The sequence below is a fragment of the Lathamus discolor genome, chromosome 6 (assembly GCF_037157495.1).
Source record: "Lathamus discolor isolate bLatDis1 chromosome 6, bLatDis1.hap1, whole genome shotgun sequence".
Taxonomy (NCBI): domain Eukaryota; kingdom Metazoa; phylum Chordata; class Aves; order Psittaciformes; family Psittacidae; genus Lathamus; species Lathamus discolor.
Genome location: NC_088889.1, coordinates 80833478 through 80854543, shown reverse-complemented (window position 1 = coordinate 80854543; position 21066 = coordinate 80833478). Strand labels below are relative to the sequence as shown.

General features: G+C 49.2%; 2 protein-coding genes and 1 long non-coding RNA gene across 5 annotated transcripts in view; all 3 read left to right on the top strand.

The window, feature by feature from the left end:
* LOC136016609 (zinc finger protein 850-like) overlaps positions 1–3338 on the top strand; it is a 45430-nt gene extending 42092 nt beyond the window's left edge. For all 3 annotated transcript variants that reach the window (XR_010613659.1, XR_010613660.1, XR_010613661.1), the window contains one exon: positions 495–3338. The gene's annotated coding sequence lies outside the window, so the exon portion shown is untranslated. The remainder of the gene's footprint in view (positions 1–494) is intronic.
* Positions 3339–6699: 3361 nt separating this feature from the next.
* Positions 6700–13667, top strand: LOC136016607 (zinc finger protein 345-like). Its single transcript, XM_065684087.1, has 2 exons — positions 6700–7196; positions 11044–13667. Exons 1-2 carry the CDS (start codon positions 7109–7111, stop codon positions 13203–13205), a joined length of 2250 nt encoding a protein of 749 aa, XP_065540159.1. The 5' UTR covers positions 6700–7108; the 3' UTR covers positions 13206–13667.
* Positions 13668–13915: 248 nt separating this feature from the next.
* On the top strand, positions 13916–19264 carry LOC136016614 (uncharacterized). The gene is made up of 2 exons (XR_010613662.1): positions 13916–17422; positions 18549–19264. It is a non-coding gene; the product is annotated as an uncharacterized LOC136016614 (long non-coding RNA).
* The last annotated feature ends 1802 nt before the right edge of the window (positions 19265–21066 follow it).

Below are 21066 nucleotides of genomic sequence, written 5' to 3'. Positions count from 1 at the left end.
ACATGGGAAGAGTGAGCAGGGTGTTTCCCAGAATACCTAGATATTCAGTGCTGGGTGACTTCTCTCTGGCTTGAGACAGCTTCATGCTGCCTGGCTGCATGGCCACTGGTGGGTCTGGAGTGTCTGTGTCTCTTGCAGCTATCTGTAGCAGACTTGTCAGAAAACCTGGTCTGTGTAATTTCCAAAGTAAACTGGTCTTAGGCTGTAAACTGTCTGGGACTCTTGGAGCAGTCTTGGACCCTAAACTGTCATCTTTTATGTATTTATTTTCACAGCATCTTCTGACTTTTTTCATTATGGCAGTTCTGAGTCTGCAGAGTCTTACTGAACAAAATGGTCTCAACAAAGAATTTCCAGAAGTATTTATGTATTTGGAATATGTCAATGTTTTTATTTTTTATACCATGTATCTTTGAGTTTATTTGATTTATATGACATACAATAAACAATGTGTAAGGGACTAATGATAAATTATAAGTAATGTCTTATGACAGGTCGGGTTTGCATTCCAAGCAGCAACACTGGGTCTAGTGGAGAGCAGTAGAGTCTGCACCTGTACTAACTGAAACCCCAGGCAGAGAACTGGAGGGAGAGGAGTTGACATGGGCACCCTGCAGGAAGGAGAGGTGGGAGAGATCAGTCAGGGAGAGAGCCCAGTTCATGTAGGCTGTGAAGCCCCAAGGTAAGAGAGACCTGGGGAAAAGGGTGGTGTCTGCTGGGAGGATGGGCTGTGGGAAGGGTCGTGTCTGGTCTGGCCTGAGAGGGAGGCCTCCTGGTGGAGGGGAAAGCGATGGCCACTGATGAACCTCTTCTCTGTCAGGTCTATGGCAGGTACAGTGTGTGGGGGGGGACCTCCTAGCAAAGCCTTCTGCCACAGGTGGTGAATTGTCAGGAATTTGGGATAGTTTTCTTGCCTGGCTTTCACGTGACTTTTCCTCACCCACCTTCTTGTGCAGGAGCCGACTTTTTTATGTGAAAAGCACAAGGCTTGCCTTAAGTGGCATTCTAGTAAATGTTGTTACCCTCAGCGTACCGTGTATTTCTCTCTCAAGTACACACTTCATCCCTGAAAAAAATTCAGTCCTACTCACCAGTCTTAATATGGGAAAATAAGTAAGATCCCTTCCCAGCTGTTTTACTCTCTTTTAGATACGACTTGCATTTACAATCAAAGCTTTTGTAATCAATTATTACATCTTCAGTTAGTGCGGTGTCACAGTTCAGTGGATGTGATTTACAGTCGTTCAAATAACACTCTGTCATAAAAAACTGTTTAGTATGTTATGAAAAAATGGTGAATTTTATTCACTGAAAGTGTCTCCATCCTCCCGTCTTTGTCATCCTTTAAGCTTGCACCAGGGCAGTCTCTGCCTAATGCATAAAGATGGCTTAAATACGGCATCTGTGCTGTCAGGTATGGAGGTAACTGCTTTGCGGGGGCTTGGCTTGGTGCTTCCATGTTGCTGCCATTGACAAACTGAGATGTCTCTTGTAATTCTGAAACTTTCCTCAGATGATGAGAAAAGGATTAAAAATATTATATGGCCTTCAAGACCACAAAGACGCTTCTGACATGCACTGCAAATTCCCTGACAGAAGTCATTCAATCCCCTGCTTCATTACTCTGTAAGCAAAGGCAGCTTTCCCAAGCTAGCACCTGTGTTGCCATGTGCCAGTGATGATGTCTTGCCAGCCAGTTCTGTTTGTATACATTCATGTGTTTTCTTGCCTTCCTAATGCAGGCTCATTTGTCTTGGAAAACGCGTTACTTTCATTTTTATTTCCAGTGGGTAGTAACAGCTATCAGAAATATTTTGATACTTCTGTTTAACACTTCCAAGGCTGCAGAAGAAGCAAACCAAACCCAACTTTCAACTAAGGTATTGATTTACTTTTTAAGCTAAAGACAGGAGCAGGTATGCTACTATCATTGTACAAAGCTTGTCTTGCCAATATACACCATGTGAGCCCTAAGTGAGCTTCGGAACACACTGATATAAATTCACGGTGATAGTGAAATAATCAGCATCACTATTGGTCATCCTTGGCAGCTACCACCACGTTGCTTTGCGTGCGCTGCCTGAAAAAGTCTTTGTAGGTTTATTCTGAAAAGCTGTGCTGCAGATGTTTACTTACCTTCTCACATCTTGCATCTGAAAAGAGAGCTGTTTGCTTACACAGGCACAGTTCCGTGCGTACACGTATTTCAGAACATATTCCCTGTCTTAATGCCATCACCATGGTCACTGCTGTGGCCAAGCCCCATGGAGGGGCTGGTGTAACTTCAGCATACAGGAATGCTATAAAGCAGAGTTATGACTTATGCGCCTTCCCCTTCTACCAGATTACACTTGGAGTGACAGCTTTTAGGTATCAAAGGGGTAAATCCAAGAACAATCCTTCCTGTGCTGCTTCAAAGGGACTGGAGCTGCTCTGGAAGTGCCTTTCAAATGTGCCTGTATGGTTTTAATATCATTCCCTCATAAAATTCCTTTCAGAGGCATTGCATATATGCTGCTCGTTGTGTCATGTAACATGAAGCACATGGGAGAGGTGATGCAGCCTTGAGCAAAACCACGTTTGAGCTGCGGTCAGCCTGAACAGGGGTTCAGAGGTACCAGCAGTGTTTCCCTGCTCAAGTTCCCTGCCTCTCCAGCTGCCCTGATGCACTCTTGTAAGCTTGGATGGCTCAGGAATGCTCTCTCCAAGGGATTTAAGTGATCGCTGAGGGTTTAAGTTCGTGCCTAAGTTCAGCCTGCCTCCACTCTTGGGACCTGGGAGGCTCCAGCAGCCTGGCAGTGCCCCGTCGGGGTCCCCATCTCTTGGAAGGGCAGGCAGTCCACCTGCAAAGCTCCAGAGCTCTGCTTTGTGTCCTCTGGATGCTTTCTCCTTAGAAAGCGCTGCCTGCTGCCGTGTCTTGTTCATCGAGCTCCTGCCATGAGGGGTCTACACTGCCCCCGAGCTGGGCATTTGCTGTTGCTCTGGCACGGATGAGCCTTCCCAGCAGGCAGAGCTGAAGCCTTCCACAGGTACCCCGAGAGAGACCCTTCGCCTGCGGGGACAGCCTGCGGCAGCACCGTCACCTCATCCCGCACCGGACACCCCGCCCGGGAGAGCAGACCGAGCTTCAGGGGCTCCGGTAGCAGGTGACCCACCCGCGGGGGGAGGCCGCGCCAGTGTCCAAGCGCAGGGGGAGCTGCCCTTGGTCATATGAGGAAAGCAAGTGCCTGGAAAACATAGGGTTAAAACACTTTCAAGTTAACTTAGGTCTAAGATAGATAACAATGTTTGTGTTGTAAGCCTGTGGTGTGATAACAGAATTTAGTAGTCTTGCTAACAAGAGTGAATTACTTCTTTCCATCCTTTTAATGGGTGTATTATATCTTACCATCCTTCTAATTATCATTTAGATTGGAGGCAGTGACTCCCAAACATCTGCTAGCTTAGGATATTCCTTGTCTGCCCATCCTGTTCTGCTTGCCATAAATTTCGTATGAAGCTCACAGTAGTATAAATCTTTTCCAGCTATTAGAATCTTACAGATACAGCTGGTTTCAGCTAGTTTTGTGATTACTGGGGCATCCCACTGTGCCAAAGGTGAAAAGGGCACCATGAGGAAGACTGCTTACCGCATCTCAAAGACCTCTGCCCATGACCATCGGAGGGCAGCACGCAAGCGCCAAAAGGGAGGAGACTTACCATAATGAGTACCTAAACTAATTGTAATATCCCCACCGAACTCTCGGGAACCTAATGAATATGCATGTTTGTGTGTAATAAATATCTGCTTGCTTAACCCCTTGGTGTGCAAGTCAGGAGGAGTGATCCCCCTTTCACCCAGTGCCGTAATAAACATACCTGCTTTATAACTCTCTTTGAGTTGTAGAGTCTGATTCCATGCTTCAGTTTGGCACCGCAGATGGGGCAATCTGTGTCCGGCTGCAGGACCTGCTGCGGACGAGATTCCTCTGGGCACCCCTGATATTTCTTGGGAGGGGACTCCCCCACTCACTCAGATCACCGCAGGGGCAGACAAGGACCATCACTAGTGAACCATCAGGTATGTTTGAACCAGGTAAAGGGGATTCCTGTAAGTCGTGAGGAGACATCCTAGTGAGGTAAAGAGGGCGGGTGCTCACCCCAAGGGTTGGGTTGGTTTGGTAGGGTATCGATACAAGGGTCACTGTACTAACGGCTTCATGAACCTTTGGTGGGTAAACACTGGCTTAAGATTTATGTGTTACCAATTATTGGCTTAGACGAAATTCTGTGTGAAGTGGGTAATTGAGAGATGGGCCCTTGTGTGAATGAGTGTTTTGTGTGAGTGAGATGTGGCATAGCTACAAAGCGAGTGTGGAGTTCTGATCCACGGTTCCATGTTCTCTGTGAGGAGAGTGGCTGGAGATGGACGAAGCGCATATGTCTCACGAAATTGAACCTGTTGTTGAGTTTTGGCGTCCTATGCACTGTGATATTGTGTGTGATCCAGTTTTCATCTTTGAATGTGTTGTTTGTAAGGACAAAGTGTCAGTAAAATTTGGTCGGGATTTTTGGTGCGTTAATTGCCCGGGAAATTGGTCCGTTTGGACCGGATTGAATGTTCTGGTGAATCAGTACGAGTATTTTGTGGAAATCTGGGAGAACTGAAGAACCAGTAGAGCAATATAGGGGTTAACTGTCATAGTGACCAAGCTCCCTGGTTCAGGGCTCAAACTAGCCCTTGCCCTATCTGTCATCACTGCTGTTTGTATATCCGAGCTAAGTGTCCTGCCTGTTCAAAATATATTCTCTCTTTTGGTGGGAGACAAGCGGTTTATTCACAGAACTGCTTGGAATTTGGGTGTATCCGTTGTGGGTGCAGCACTCCATTATACCTTTTACTCTGGGTGAGATATTACTGTTGTAGGGCTAACCGTGTCGTATATCTTCAAAGGCTTACAATGGGAGGACAGCAGAGTGGGGGAATTCTCAAAAAGAGCCCTTTAGGTTGCCTTTTAGCTCATTGGAAAGATATAGGGGGGCCACCGGGAGGAAGTGTGAATAAGAAAACCTTGATCAAATATTGTAATCAGTGGTGGCCTTCATATAAATTAGCAGATGGGGAAAAGCGGCCCTTCAATGGAACTTTGAATTATAATACCTTATTACAATAAATGTTATTTTTGAGACGAGAAAGAAAATGGGGTGAAGTTTCATATGCTGATATGTTCTTTTACCCTTTGTAATCATCCTGAATGGCAGACAATGTGGGCTGGGGGCTTTGCAAGACCCGATGGTGTTGGCTCTGGAGAAGAGTAATAGGAAGGAAGGAAAAGGGAAGTTAAAGAGATGTTGTTCGGCATGTAGTATAGGGCAGAGATGTACCAGACTGGGAAAGGCAGGGGGGACCCTGGAGCTGGGGATTTACCAGAATATTATAAACCACCTGTAAGACAGGAACCACCACAAGAGGCAAGTGGGGATTCCGAATCAGAATCCGAATCACCCCGCCAGGCAGTGCAGTATCCTCTCATACCCAAGGAAGGCAAGGGCAGGAAATATTGCAAGCAAAACAGGATGGGCAGACAAGGAGTATCCAAAGCTAGCAGATCTTCGGGAGTCACTGTCTCCAAACTAACTGATAATTAGAAGGATAGTGTGATAAACACATATATGTATTGGCTTTCAGAAATCATAGGTGTTGCCATGTGGATATAACTGTATGAGTTCACAAAGCTCGATAAAGACACAAGATTAAGAAAACAAGTTGAAAATGGCCAGAACTCTTGAACAAAATGGAGTCACACAGCAAAAGAATTTATAAAGGTAAAAGAAAAGGGCGGGGGCTTGATATAAGAAAAGCTAGTGTCTGGAAAACATAGGCTTAAAGTACTTTTAGCCTAACTCAGGTCAAAGATAAAGAACAATGTTCTTATGAGTGTTCTTATCAGTTCTTTATCAGTGTTGTAAGTGTCGAATTTAGTGGCCCCACTAAACATGAATGAATGATTTCACACCATCCTTCTACTTATCAGTTAGATTGGAGAAAGTGCCTCCAGAGCATCTGCTAGCTTTGGATACTCCTTGTCTGCCTGTTCTGTTTTGATTGCAATAAATTTTACAGGAAGGTCACACTGTTCTAAATCTTTGCCAGCCATCAGAAAAGTCACAGATACAGCTGGTTTCAGCTAGTTTTGTGATTAATGGGGCATCCCACTGTGCCAAAGGTGAAAAGGGCACCATGAGGAAGACTGCTTACTTCATCCTCAAGACCCCTGCTCACAATCACCACAGAGCAGTGCGCAGACACCAAGGGGAGATTTATCATAAGTTTCTGGAGCTAGTTATAATATTCCCTGCCTATAAGTGGGCATTATGAACATGCATATGGCTAATGCAATAGCAAAAGTATATACACCTGTAACAAACGCTAAAGAGTGCGCACCTGGCTACGGTCATGGGCCCAGCGCTGTTGCTTTTGCTTTATTGACTTTGTCCCTCAATAAAACCCTGTTATCTCTAGTAAAGGAGTGAGCTCCTACTTCACAATGGTGAGAAACAGTTCACTCATGTGAGTAAGACTACTAAATTCTGACACCACAGACATACAACACAAACACTGTTCTCTATCTTAGAACTAAATTAAGTTAAAAGTATTTTAACCCCGTATTTTCCAGGTACTTGCTTTCCTTATATCACTCGGGCCCACACGCCCGCGGAGCCCCGCCGTAGGACGGCACCGTCGCCACCGGCAGCCCAGCGCCGCCACCTCCCTCCGCTCTGGGAGGCGAAGGCACCGCCCGCCGTTGGTCGCTGCCGTCACGGGGCAGCGCCCCCTGCTGCGCCGGTCCAGCCGCTGAGGGCGGGCCTGGCCGGGCCGCAGGGAGCGGGGCCTGACCCGGTAGGGCTTGGCCCGGAAGCCCGCCCCCCGCGGCCGCGTGAGGCTCCGTGGCACGGGGTGCTGCGGGGCGCGGTGCTCTCCGCTGCACGCCCCCTGGAGCCGGGGTCCCTGCTCGGCGCGGAGCCGCCAGCTCCCGAGCCGCGCCGCTGGTAGCGGTCGGTGAAAGCCCAGCTCGCCTGACCCTCTTCGTTTCTTCCCCCGGAGCAGGCCCCCGGAGCGGAGCCGGAGATGCTCATCCACATGGATCAGAAGGAGGAGCTGCCGTTGTCCCGGTCCCGCTCCTGCGAAGGGAAGAGTGCTCTGAGCGGCACCGCAGGTAAGGGCCATCAGCGTGAACCCGTCAGGAGAAACAGTGCTCCAGGAGCACCAGCGCCCACAGAAGGTACAAGGGTGGCGGTGCTGGGTTGGAGCAGGCCCCGTCCAGCTTCACCTGCTGCCTGTGACAGCGGTATTCATAGCGCCACAGGCCACCAGGCCGGGAGGGATCTCGAGGATCATCCCGTACAACTTTTCCAGGGGAAGCGTGACCTGGACTGGGTGTCCCAGTGCCCTGTCCAGCTGAGTCTTTAAAGCGTCCAACACCGGGGAGTGCACCACTTCCCTGGGGAGATTATTCCAATGGCTGGTTGCTCTCATGGGGAAAAGTTTTCCTCTTGTGTCCTACCAGAGTCTCCCCGGGAGTAACTCGTACCCCTGGTCTTTTCCATGTGACTCCTTGGAAAAGGGAGCCTCCGTCTTCTTCATAGCCACCCTTAAATACTGGACTGTGGTGATCAGGTCTCCCCTGAGCCTTCTGTTCTCTAGGCAGATCAAGCCCAGCCCTCTCAGCCTTTCCTCATAGAGCAGGCTGCCCAGCCTTTGATCAAGACCCAGAGAAGGGCGGACAAGCAGTGGTGTGTCCCTGTATCCTTTCACAGGCCTCAGCAGTCTGTGGCTTCAGAAGCTCCTGAACTAGGCACATAATGTCTCAAGGTCTATCTTCCTGCCTTCTCGAGCTGCGCACTTTGTAGCACCCGTGGCAGCTTGCGGCAAGGAGTTGCCCAGCTTATTTAGGTGATTTATGAATCGCTGCCTCCTTTAGTTTGCTTTGAAAGTGCCTTTTACTGCTGGCAGGAGTTCTTAATTTAGAACGGATGGTGCAGCATAGATGCCAAACCACCCCACAGGCCACTTGTGTTTTTATAGTCCTCTGTGATACCCCCTGTAAGCTGTACCTTTTCCCAGCAGAATGGGCAGTTGACTCATCTGCTGTACAGAAGCTGTTCTGTGCCTCTGATGGTTCCTGTCATGCCTCTGTCTTCCTCAGCTCTGTCAGAGTGTCTCTGGCATGGGGGATCCGTCCTCCCCCTTGCACACAGTCAGAATGTGGGGTTTGAGCAGCAAGGCAGAATTACATTCTCTTCTCTTCCCTATCGTTTTCCCCCCAGCACTCACTGATGCTTGACTGGCTGTGTTGTGTGTCTCGGAGCTGCAGTTTTCATCCAGCTGCTCAGACTCCAAGGTGCTTTTCCTGAATGATATCAAGAACATCCTAGGCCCATCCTGGTGTGAATGCAAGCTGTAGAGGCTGTTCTCCTTGGAAGGGCTTTGTTTACGTGCAGTGAACATCCCCTGTCACCTGGTTGGTCAGTATCTTAAGGCTCCGCCACACTTTGTAGTCGGGCTTTGTGTCTTTAACCCTGAGGAGCACAAAATCATCAGCAAATGTTTCCACCTCCCTTTTCCCTTCCTTACCGCCCTGAGAGGTTCATTCATCCCACAGCAGTTTAGCTTCTTTACCAGTTCTGGTGAAGGATGAATGTCTTTCGGGAATGCCTCTGGACCCCACATGTCCCTTTTGATAAAGCTGGGGACATGTCTGAAGAACTCCGAGTGGTTTGTGAAGTGAGACATCCCTTTCCAAAGGCTGTGCCAGGTCTTCCCCAGTCTGTCCTCTTGCTATCAGTCCCTTAGTTCTTATACTCAGATTTCTGTTTGTTTGCTTGGAATGTCGGGCCCCAGATCTCCCCTCCAGCCCTTTCTGTGGCATCACATCAGCCACCTCTAGTAACAGCAGTGAGGTACCACAGTCAGAAGTCCAGCAGCTTACTCTGCTTACCTAGAGCTTGCCTTGTAGCTATAGCATTGGCCCTTTTGGGTATAATAGAGGTCTTGCCATCAACCCTACTTCTGAAGGCTTTTTAAAGATCTGTGTAAAGAACCAAACATCTTTAAGTGCCAAAGTTAGCATTTCTTTGGGCACAACAGCAACAGAACAATTTTGCTAGCTCCACTGTCTACTCAGTAAGTCTGAAGAAAGGGTCAAGAGCTTCATTCTGCATAGGCAGCATAATTGCAGTTTCTGTTCCTCTCAAGGGATGGTTTTAATGAAAACTATGTGAGGAAAGAAGTGGCATCACTACGACAGCAAGCTGCCACAGAAGGTATCTTAGGAGTTCACTGTGAAATCATATTGTGATGTTTTCTTGTGCTTCCTAGAAAGAGGAAGATGAAATATGTAGATGTATCAGTCAGGGGTTGAACTTCTAGACTCTCCTTCCTTTATTGCACGCTTATGGTTCAGTAACAACTCACCTCTTCCATGGCCTGCACTTTCTTCTCACAGCTCTGCCAGACCACAGGAGGTGCCTGTGCTTGTACAGCAATTCCATGTGACCGATATGTTACTGGTGTATTTCATAAGAGTGTTCAGAGAACCACAAGATATCTGCTGAATCTTTAAGCAGATCTGGAGATGTGCTTTGTGTGCATGTCGCACAGGTCCTGTCTTGCTCATTCAGCCTGCAAAGAGCTGTGTTTCCTGTGGACCGCAGAAGGCACAGCACTGTTGGGGGCACGTGCTTCTGAACCTGCTACATGCTCATCAAACCACATTCAGAGCAGTGGGCTGGAAGGAGCTGCTGCTCTCTGTGAACACCCTAGAAACCAGCTCAAGCCCCTTGTCTTGAAGAGGCTCTTAGGTGACCTCGGGTTTGCGCAGTGAACATTCCTACCAGTAACGCTTCTGCAAGACTTTATGTACATAAGAGGGCAGGGATCTGTTCATTGCCTGTGTCCCAGGAGCCATTTCAGTCATAACTGTTCAGCTAGCGTTAATTCAACTTGCACTTACCTTCATCTTCTGCATGTATTGGATTTCCTCAGTGCATAATCTGGAACCAGCCGTGGGGGATCTTCAGTTCACCCACCACCTTGCACGCACAATGGATTTGTTCTGCACCAGTGAAAGCATAAAGTTAATTTCCTTCTGCTCTAAGAGTGGCATAAGCCAGTCTCCAGGTGGTGCCCGTGTTTCATGCCTTGTGCATCTTCTCTTTCTCTGCAGTACCAGCAGCACAAGAGCACGGAGATTACTGTTGCATCCCAAGGAATGTTCTGCTGAACAAGGCAGTTCTTTATGGCCTTCCTCTGACTCCCAGTTCAACTTTCAGTAACATCCTATGCAGACAAGCAGAGAGATCTGGGCTTGTTCAGCCTGGAGAATAGAAGGCTCTGTGGAGATCTTAGAGCAGCTTCCAGCACGTAAAGGGCCCAACAAGAAATGTGGAGAGTGGCTTTTGACAAGAGCAAGTAGGGACAGGACAAGGTGGAATGGCTCTAAAATTACACAGGGGAGATGTAGATAAGGTGAAAGAAATTCTTCCCTGTGAGGATGCTGAGGTGCCGGCACAGGTTGCCCAGAGGAGCTGTGGCTGCCCCATCCCTGGCAGTGTTCAAGGCCAGGTTGGATGGGGCTTGCAGCAACCTGATCTAGTGCAAGGTGTCCCTGCACATGGCAGGAGGTTGGAACTGGATGTTATCTGTAAGGTCCATTCCAGCTCAAACCATCCTGTGGTAATTTTCAGATAGAACATCCTGGAAGGGCAAGCATCTTTCCCATTCAAGCAGTAAACTTTTGCCTCTAATATGCCAGTGATTACAGTACATTAAGATTCTGGTGAAGCATGCAGGGCAATTTACAGCATTTGCTCCTGTGAACACTGAAAAATCCACTGTGAAGTTTGGAGGGAAATACCATGTCCTGAACGCAGGATATACCAGAATGTTTTGTACGTTTAAGTCAATCTATCTGCTGAACTTTTAGAATTTGGCCCCTTGCGATTTGCCCTGTCCAAAGCTTCCAGTCCTGCTTGTGACTTGTCTGGATTCTCATTTTATTGCAGCTGAAGATGGGATTGTGAGCACGAATGAAGACAATGCCCATCAAGGCATCCCCAGGCCGGTGGAGCCCAAGGGTTTATGCTCAGGACTGTCTGAGGAGAACAGTTCCCAGGGTCCTGCACAGGACCCTGTTCTCCCATGCAGTTCAGAAAGGATTCAGAGATCCATGAGCTTCCAGGTGAACTCCAACCTCATCCAGCATCAGATAAACCACACTGGAGAAAAACCCTTCACCTGCACTGAATGTGGAAAGAGTTTCCTTCACTGGTCACATCTCAGCCAGCACCAGAGGATCCACGCAGGGGAGCAGCGTGACAAGTTCTCAGAGTGTGGAAAGAGCTTCAGTGTGAGCTCGCAGCTAATCCAGCACCAGCTTACCCACACTGGGGAGAAGCCCTACAAATGTGCCGAGTGTGGGAAGAGCTTCCCTGACAGCTCCCAGCTCATCCTGCACCAGCAGGTGCACACCGGGGAGAAACCCTTCGAGTGCAGGACCTGTGGGAAGAGCTTTCGTGTGAGCTCAAAGCTGATCCAACACCAGGTAATCCACACTGGGGAGAAGCCCTACAAGTGTGCTGAGTGTGGGAAGAGCTTCAGCATGAGCTCAAATCTGATCCGGCACCAGGTAATCCACACCCGGGAGAAGCCCTACAAGTGTGCCGAGTGCAGGAAGAGCTTCTCCGACAGCTCCCAGCTCCTCCAGCACCAGCGGGTGCACAATGGGGAGAAACCCTATGAGTGTACGGAGTGTGGGAAGAGCTTCAGCGTGAGCTCAGCCCTGACACGACACAAGCGAGTGCACACTGGGGAGAAACCCTACGAGTGCTCTGAGTGCGGGAAGAGCTTCAGCGTGAGTGAAGCCCTGACACGACACCAGCGGGTCCACACTGGGGAGAAGCCCTACAAGTGTGCAGAGTGTGGGAAGAGCTTCTACGAGAACTCGAAGCTCATCCAGCACAGGCGGGTGCACACTGGGGAGAAACCCTACGTGTGCAGGACCTGCGGGAAGAGCTTCAGCTTGAGCTCAGCCCTAACACGACACCAGCGGGTCCACACCGGGGAGAAGCCTTACAAGTGTGCCGAGTGCGGGAAGAGCTTCAGCGTGAGCTCAGCCCTGACACGACACCAGCATGTCCACACCGGGGAGAAACCCTATGAGTGCTCTGAGTGTGGGAAGAGCTTCAGCGTGAGCTCGAAGCTGATCCAGCACCAGGTAACCCACACCGGGGAGAAGCCCTACAAGTGTGCTGAGTGCGGGAAGAGTTTCTACGAGAACTCGCAGCTCATCCGGCACCAGCGGGTGCACACCGGGGAGAAACTCTACGAGTGCACGGATTGTGGGAAAAGCTTCAAACGGAGCTCCGCGCTCATGAAACACCAACATGTGCACACCGGAGAGAAGTCCTACAAGTGTGCCGAGTGTGGGAAGAGCTTCTCCAAGAATTCGCAGCTCATCCTGCACCAGCGGGTGCACACTGGGGAGAAACCCTACGAGTGCAGGACCTGCGGGAAGAGCTTCAGCGTGAGCTCGAATCTGATCCAGCACCAGGTAATCCACACCGGGGAGAAGCCCTACAAGTGTGCCGAGTGCGGGAAGAGCTTCTATGGTAAGTCCCATCTTGTCCAGCACCAGCGAGTACACACCGGGGAGAAGCCCTACAAGTGTGCCGAGTGCGGGAAGAGCTTCTCTGGGAAGTCTCAGCTTGTCCTGCACCAGCGGGTGCACACTGGGGAGAAACCCTACGAGTGCAGGACCTGCGGGAAGAGCTTCAGTGTGAGCGCAGCCCTGACACAACATCAGCGGGTCCACACCGGGGAGAAGCCCTACAAGTGTGCCGAGTGCGGGATGAGCTTCTCTGACAACTTGCAGCTCATCCGGCACATGCGGGTCCACACTGGGGAGAAGCCGTACAAGTGCTCTGAGTGTGGGAAGAGCTTCAGCGTGAGATCAGGCCTGCTCCAGCACCTGCGGGTCCACACAGGCGAGAGGCCCTACTCCTGTGCCTACTGTGGGGACAGCTTTCGCCGGAGTCACCACCTCATCCAGCACCTGCGCATCCACACTGGGGAGCGTCCCTATGCATGTGCTGATTGTGGAAAGGGCTTCACCATGAGCTCGTCGCTCTTCCGGCACCAGCAGACTCACAGGGGTGGGGAGCAGTGAGGTCTGACACCTGTGAGCAAAGCCCGGTGTCTCCCCTCCCACTGACCACCCTGCTTGTGGAGGGTGAAAGCAGTTTCTTCCTAGGAGAATGAGCCCTCAGAGACGAAGAAGGGGAGAGCCGGTGGAGGGAGCTGATGGGAGGTTTGGGGCAGGTGCCAGGAGGAAGGTGCCAGACTCTCTTCAGTGGTGGCCAGCCCCAGGCTGAGGAGCAGTGGCCATGAACCGAAGCACAAGAGGTTTGCCCTCGACATGAGGAAGAACTTGTTCCGTTGCAGGGGCAGAGCACTGAGCAGGCTGCGCAGGGGGATGTGGAGGCTCCCTCTCTGGGCACATCCAAGCCCCGCCTGGACACGTTCCGGTGTCCTTGCCCCGGCAGGGCTGGGACCGGGTGACCCCCGGGGTCGGCTCCCATGGCTGCTGCCGCTCGCAGTGGCCCCGCGCAATAAACGTTCGTTGAGCGTCGCCGCGTTGCCGTCCCCGATTGCGCCTGCGCGGGGGCTCGCGCCCGCCGCTCGCAGATCGCCGTTGGCCGAGGCGACGCGAAACAAGGGGGGGGCGGGGACTTAGGGCCGCTGTGTGGCTTCGCGGCCGCCTCTACGAATCGGCGGCGCGGTCGCGTTCGGCGGGCGGATCCTGATTGGCTGCGCAGTCCCCACCGTGGGTGATAAATTCCGGGCGGACAGGGGTGGGGTTTCTCTCACGCCGCGTCCCGAGGGGGGCTGGGGAGGGCTGCGGCAGAGGCAGGGGCTGGGTGCTCGCGGCTCGTGTCCGTGTCCACGCGGCGGGGCCGGCTCGGGCTGAGGGCCTCGGGATCACCCCCGGATCTCCCTCAGCTCCCGCGGGGCTCTGCTCCGCTGGGCCCGCCCCTCCCTTCCCGTTCCCGGGGACGTGTAGGCTCGGTACCGGCGGCGCTCGGCCGGGAAACCCGTGCAGGCCGTATGATGGCGGCGTCCGTGTGCCTTTTCCTCGCGAGGCCTGGGCAGCCGGTCCCGGGAGCAGCGCCCGGCCCGTGGCTCTGTCCTGGGCCTCGAGCTGTGCCGGCTCCGGTGCTGCTGTCTGCCAGCCGTGTGCTCGGAGCAGCGGGGCTGTGTGCAGCTGTGCCCGGCCAGGGCTAGTCAGGCCTCTCCCATCTCTTTCCTCTGTTCCTGTGGGCGAGCATCCGCACAGCAGCTGAGGGAGCGTGCCAGAGCGGCTGCTTCATACTCTGCAGTGGTTCCTGCACACAGCTCTTCCAGGAGGATGTCTGAGTGTTTCAGGACAGGAGCTTCGCCGGGTTCTGCTGGTGCCCTGGGGGCACTTGGCTCTTCTCCATCCCTGGCAGTGTTCAACGCCAGGCTGGACGAGGCTTGGAGCAACCTGTGCTAGTGGAAGGTGTCCTTACCCATGGCAGGGGCTAGGAACTGGATGAGCTTTATCCTGATGAGCTCAGTAGAGCGCTTGAAGGATGAAGGCCTATAAAGTCTATTGCTGTCCCAGCTTTTTCTTTGTCGGGTGAAACAGACACCTTATTCAAGCCTCATAGTGCCTAGCACAGCACTGCTTTACATACATCACCTATAGGTGCCAATCACTGGCCCCGCTTCAGGTGTCCCAGGCACAGCTGACTGCATGGTGGGATGGGCAGGGCAAGTACTGGCTGCCCCCAGAGCAAAGGCTGTTTTGATACATTCATGTGAGCCTGTCACACTCCATTCCCACTCTCCCCAGGTGTAAAGCTGGTTGACTGATGTGCCCCTTGTGCTGTTCTCCCAGGCAGTATGAGGAAACAAATTCCAGATGCACTGCCTGGCACAAGGGCTGATTACCAAAGTGCAGAACTGGACAAGATCTGTGAACTTACTAGGAGTTTCCGTCCTTGGTCACTTTGTTGAGGTGCTGGACTGTGGCTCTGGGGGACAGAGTTAGCGTTTACGTGGGCACCTCTAAAAGTGCCTTAGACTTGAGTAGGCTACGTCCAGGTGAAGTCTGGAACCTACCTGGGATCAGGCAGTGTAAAAATTCTTCTGTGAGTCCCCATTTCCAGCACCTAAAACCTCCCCCGGGCAGGAGGAGAAGGTGTGAAGCTCTTCTGATGTGAGTGCCAGGCTACATTTGTGATGGCTCTTCAAGCTGCTAGGCCTGGTGTTCTGGGGCTTGTTTCCACTGCAGTGATGCTTTGGTAGGTGCAGCCACGTTCTGCTGCTGCTTGTTAAAGCAAGGATGCAAGTTCTGCATGTGGGGAAATTGCCTGAAGTTGTAGACTAGCTGAAGAGCAAACTTGAACTCTGTACCACCTGGGTGTTTGCAAATTACTGAGCTTCTCCCAAGGGTGCCAAAGCAAAGCCAGGGCTTCAGTCCTGCTTCCCTGCCACAGCAGTGTCTGCTTCCTTCAAAAGGCACTGGGAGGCTTGTAGGGCACTGGGAAGGTACATGTTTACCCTGAACATTCAGGCAGGTCTTGATGAGCAGAGCTCATGAAGCAAATGAAATGACGTTCCAGCCTCTGCAGTGCAAGTGGGCAGCGGCTCAAGCCCCCTGCTTGGTGAGTAGGACATTGCCTCTTGCAGGGGGCAAAACCAGGAGAAATGAGGGCCCTGAGCAGTGACCATATTGTGGGCTTTCAGCTACCAGTTTCTGAATAAAAGGTGTGTGTAATGGTAAGAGATACAATGATTCTTACTTCCCTTCCTCTGAGTTCTCCTGTGATACCCTAGTACTGAAAAGGACAGGGGTTTGATTTGTGCTGACTTGCCTCCTGAATTCACAGCTCATTGTGTCTATGCTGGATGGTACTGAGAAAAATCTCATCTTCCATGTTGTCCTGTGCATGTAGTGTCCTCACCTTGGGCTGAAGGGACTGGTGTTTTCACTGTCCTGCCTATCGCTGTAGAGATGATCATGTCAGATTGAGCATCTGCAAAAACAGTTGTGAGAGATGCAAGTCTGACTGCACCAAAGTCCTTAAATGACTGTTTGTGTGCTAACCCTTACTTCCAGCAGCAGACACTGCTGCTGGAACAGGAATTCACTGCTCTGAGTTGTGCTTCTACAACAGTAGTTACAGGTTTGGGTAAAGGCTTCAGAGAGCCCAGCAGGTGCCCCATGGCATGGAGAACAAAGTCCCAGTGCTGGTGAGCGCTGCTAAACATGAGCGTGTTGCAAGAGATGGGTGCAAAGGCTCTGTCAAGTGAGTTAGCAGATGTGTCTTGTAGAATGATGAATGGAAGTTTAAGACAAATTGGAGCCAGTTTCTCTAGTTTAATTTTGGAATCTGCATTTCTTGTGGCGTGCCAGCTGCGCAGGAAGCCAGGATGCCATCAGGACTTATGCAGCTGTGCTGGCAGGATGCTGACTGTGCTGTGAGGTAGGCAGGCTCTTCCCCTGGGCCGGCGACCAGCTCCTGGCTCAGCCTAGGCAGGTTCTGCCTCTTTGCTTCAGTTTGATTCAGGGAAAACTCCAGGAACAAACTTGCCAACAAAGTTTTCAAGCTGACAAGCAGGTATTCTTTATTGTGGCACTGGGAGACACAGGGGAAAGCTCCACAGACAGCACCACAGACATTATAATCCTCCTGTCCTCCTATTTATCAGTTAGTTTAACTGTAGCCCATCCTGGACACCTGCCATTCCCAGATACTCCTTATCCTTGCATCCTGTTCTTCTGGAATGTTTTTCTTACATTCCTTTTGTACTAAGGTCATGGGGCCTAAAACTGTCAACAGCAAGGGTTTATCTTGTACGAGAAATCTCAGTATGTTCTCTAGCTGTACTCTGGTGTTTTTTTTCTATGTATCATGCACCTCAGTAGTTTTCCATTGTTACTGTTACAAAGCCATCAAACTTAACATTACTTAAAACTGATTATAAAGGTTTATATATTCCATTTTGTAATTTTGTGCCCCCCCCCCCCCCCCCCTTGTCTCAAATCCCCCCTTTTTCTGTCCTTTTGCAAATTCTTTCGCAACATTTTTTGTATTACCATTGCCTGCTGGGAAGGCTCATCCGAGCCAGACTGTCCTGGGTTCAGCAGTAGCAGTCATTTTCCTCCTTCTTAGTAGCTGGTGCAGTGCTATGTTTTGATTTTTTTGACCTGGGAACAGTGCTGATAACGCCGATGTTTTCAGTTGTTGCTCAAATGTTTGGTCTGACCAAGGACTTCCTGAGGCTTGTGCTCTCCAGGGAGGAGAGGAGGCCGTGAGGAAGCAGAGAGAGGACACCTGACCCAAACTGACCAAAGAGGTATTCCATACCACAGCACGTCATGCCCAGGATGTAACGGGGAGTTACCCGGAAGGGCTACTTCTCTGCAGGGTGGGACGAGGTATCGGTCGGTGCTCGGCTGGTGGGTGTGGGGCGAGTTATTGGTCGGCTGGTGTTGAGGTGTTGTATTCTTTCCTCTTATTTCTTTTATCGTTATTATTATTGGTGGTAGCAGCAGTGATCTGTGTTATACCTTAGTTACTGAACTGTTCTGATCTCAACCCGTGGGAGTTGCATTCTTTTCAATTCTCCTCTCCGTCCCTCCAGGAGCAGGGGGAGGGCAAGAAGGGGGGGGAGTGAGTGAACGAGGTTTGTGGTTGGGTTTAAACCACGACACTGTCTAAAGTCTTTTTGAAATAATTTACCGCTTCTACTTGGTGCTTGATTTCATTCCTTTTCCAATCTTCAGAACTTATCATAGATCTTTTACAATACCGGAAGGAACATTGTATCATACCACAAGTAATCAATATTAAAACAATTAACACCAATATACCTGCAGCCAGTTGCCTCAACCAGGAGAGATTAGGTAACCATGAAGTTAACTTTTTCCATATTTCTTCAAAACCGCAGGAGGTGTCATCCATGGCTATTTCATGAAATATCTTAGTTTGTTTACAAATTTTCTCCAGATCTGTTTCAATTCTGCCACTTTGGTCTCTATAGGAACAACAAATTTCATTGATTATGGAACAAACCCCTCCTTGTGATGCCAGTAACATGTCTAGAGCCATTCGGTTTTGTAATACCACCTTAGATAGGCTGGTTATCTCTTGTTGTTCTGCCTGGATTATATCCGTGTTTTTACTTTCCATTTCCTCTGTGGTTGCTGTGATATTTCCAATTGCCTTCCCTAATTCACTTACTCCCAAAGATGGAATTAGCCCTCTTACAAAACTATGAAATGCGGTGTGCCGTTCAATAATAGGGTTAAACCTCACCTAATCAGTTTAGCAAAACTTCTAATCCAGGTCCCAGAAGGATACGTGTCAATAATAGTTAGATTGGGTATCACAGCACCTAAGGTGCATGCCCCCTTCCAGTTGTGGGGGTAGATGCTTAAAAGCGTTTTTTCCACATAACCAATACCATCCTTTCCCTTTAGGAGCGGGTCACCACTGAACTACGATACCATCTATATTAATAGTGTGATTGCAATTTGAATGGTGACCTACATCTGTAGCATTTAAACAAGCATGACCTCCTACCCTGGTTCCTGGTAATACGTCTTTGTGCACAGGTACAATATTTATTACCTGGATTAGGATTAACTGTGGATGGGTTTTTAGCAAAGAATGGCCATGTTCCCAAGTCAGCAAGTGCCTACGTGGAGCTCGACATGAATCGAGGATGAAGGAGGACGTGGGTAAGGAAGCAAAAGTAACTTTGCAAGCAAGATAAGAAGAAACTGGAATATGCTAAGATACAAAATAGTGAACTGTTGGCAAGTTTTAAAGGTTAGGTTCTCATACGCTTATTTGATTAATTGTTACTAGTTGCTATATGCTGCAAGAATATGTACCAAAGCATAATATACTAAGCTATTGTATATGTATCCATTTATAACAGAGCAAGTTATTGAAGATGCATCCAGTCATAATACAGCGAGCTATTGAATATGTGTCTAATTATACTACAGTGAGCTATTGTAGATGTATCCAAATATAATACAGCGAGCTATTGTAAATGTAACCGTAGTTGCTGCGTGTTACAAGAAAATGTATCCGATTATAACACAGCAAGCTATTGTAAGCAGATGCAGAGAAGAGGATAAAAAGGATAGATGCTCTATAATAAATGGCTTTTATCTGATCACATTGATCTCTGAGTCCATTATTTTTCTGTGGCAATTAACTATTCCAATTTTTAACCTTTCCCTCGGATATAGGTTGCTAGTGTTCACTCACAAATTTGTCCATGAGATAGTGTTAGGAATTGGAACTCCAATTAGTGAAAGGTCCAGATTTTCTCCTGATTTAGGCAATTGTGCAGACACCCATGTGTCCATGCAGGTTGTTCCTGTATCTTCACTGCTATAAAGGCGGTCAATATTATCTGGTACGGTCCGCTCCACTTCTCCTGTAGAGGATCTCCTGAAAAATTCTTAATGTAAACCCAGTCTCCGGATCTGAAAGGGTGAATCGGATAATCCAAACCTCTTGCTCGTGTCCCTACAATTCCCTTTATTATCTCCTCCAATAGTTTTCCCAGATTGATCAGAAACTGTCGGAGATAGCCTTCCCATGATCCTGAAGACTTTCTCCTTTAAACTGGGACTGATACGATCTTCCATACAAAATCTCAAATGGCCTAACCTCTTCTTTCGATCGAGGTTTATTTCGAGTTCTTAATAGAGCCAGTGGTAATGCTTGGTACCAATATAAATTCATTTCCTGACATATTTTACTAGTCTGTTGTTTGATCAGATGGTTCATCTTTTTTACTTGCCCACTGGCCTGAGGCCTGTATAGGTAGTTGCCCATCAATTTCTAATTTTTTGCTAATTTCTCGTAACAATTTTGCACTAAAGTGTGAACCCTGGTCGGAACAAATTGCCGCTGGTACTCCAAAACGAGGCGTTATTTCATTTAATACTGTTTTAATCACTTGTCTTGCATTATTTGTCCTACAAGGGAGTGCTTCTGGCCAGCCTGAAGAAGTACGCGTTAACACCAACCAATATCGATAACCTCCTTTTCTTCGTAATTGAGAAAAATCTATTTGCCACTGCTGTCCCGGATAGGAGTATGATATTCCAATTCACATTCAATTAATAATCTAGATTTTAAAATTTGTCAATGATTTTTTGATTCCCTTTGATCTTCTAATTTTAAGGGATATTGTTTTATTCTAATTGGGCAGACTCCCCACCTTTTTTATTTCCACTTTAACAGGCAAAGCATTTTTCACCTTATCTGGAACTTCAGATGCCCATACTCGCAGATATATCTGATTGAGGTTTTCTTCTATTTCAGGGAGGTCCTCCTGTTTGCTTTTCTGCTGAATTAAAGATAAACTCAAAACTGCAATTAATGGATTGGTTTTAACTCTAAATTCCATTTTGCATTCTTTAATGTTGCTTCTCGCCCTAATAAAGATTTTGGAGAATTTGGCATGCATAAAAATTTATGCATGCCTATTTCTTTTCCCAGTTTGTACTTTAAAGGTTTCAGAAAGAAAGCCTCTTTTTTTTTTTTTTTTTTTTTTTTTTCTCTTTTCCTTGGTGGCCAGTAGCTCCCACATCTGTAACAAATTCTTTTCTCTCCGATTTAGCACCAAATCAGTTGCTCCTGTATCCACTAAAATTCCACTTTATCTCCTCTAGTCCCTGGCATTTAATTTAACCGGTGGATCTGCTAGGGTAGATTCCCCAGGTCCCTGTCAGTCTAGTTCCAGTTCAGCCACCGGAGCCACCCCATGGCACTCCGCCCCCACGGCAGTCTCACTTCCAGGGTCCAAACTCCCCATAGCACGCACACTGACCCGGTTCCACAGAAGACCCCACTCCCCCACCTCCGCCCGACATCCCTCCTCCTACGCTCAAACACAGGAGCTGCTCGAGGTCCCCTCCTTTCCCCCTTGGTTTTCCCTTTTCCTCACAGTTGCCCACCCTGCTCTGCAGC

Coding starts and splice junctions, on each gene's coding strand:
- LOC136016607 (XM_065684087.1), top strand. CDS start 7,109: ATGCTCATCCACATGGATCAGAAGGAGGAGCTGCCGTTGTCCCGGTCC. Junction 7,197..11,043: donor TGCTCTGAGCGGCACCGCAG/GTAAGGGCCATC, acceptor ATTTTATTGCAG/CTGAAGATGGGATTGTGAGC.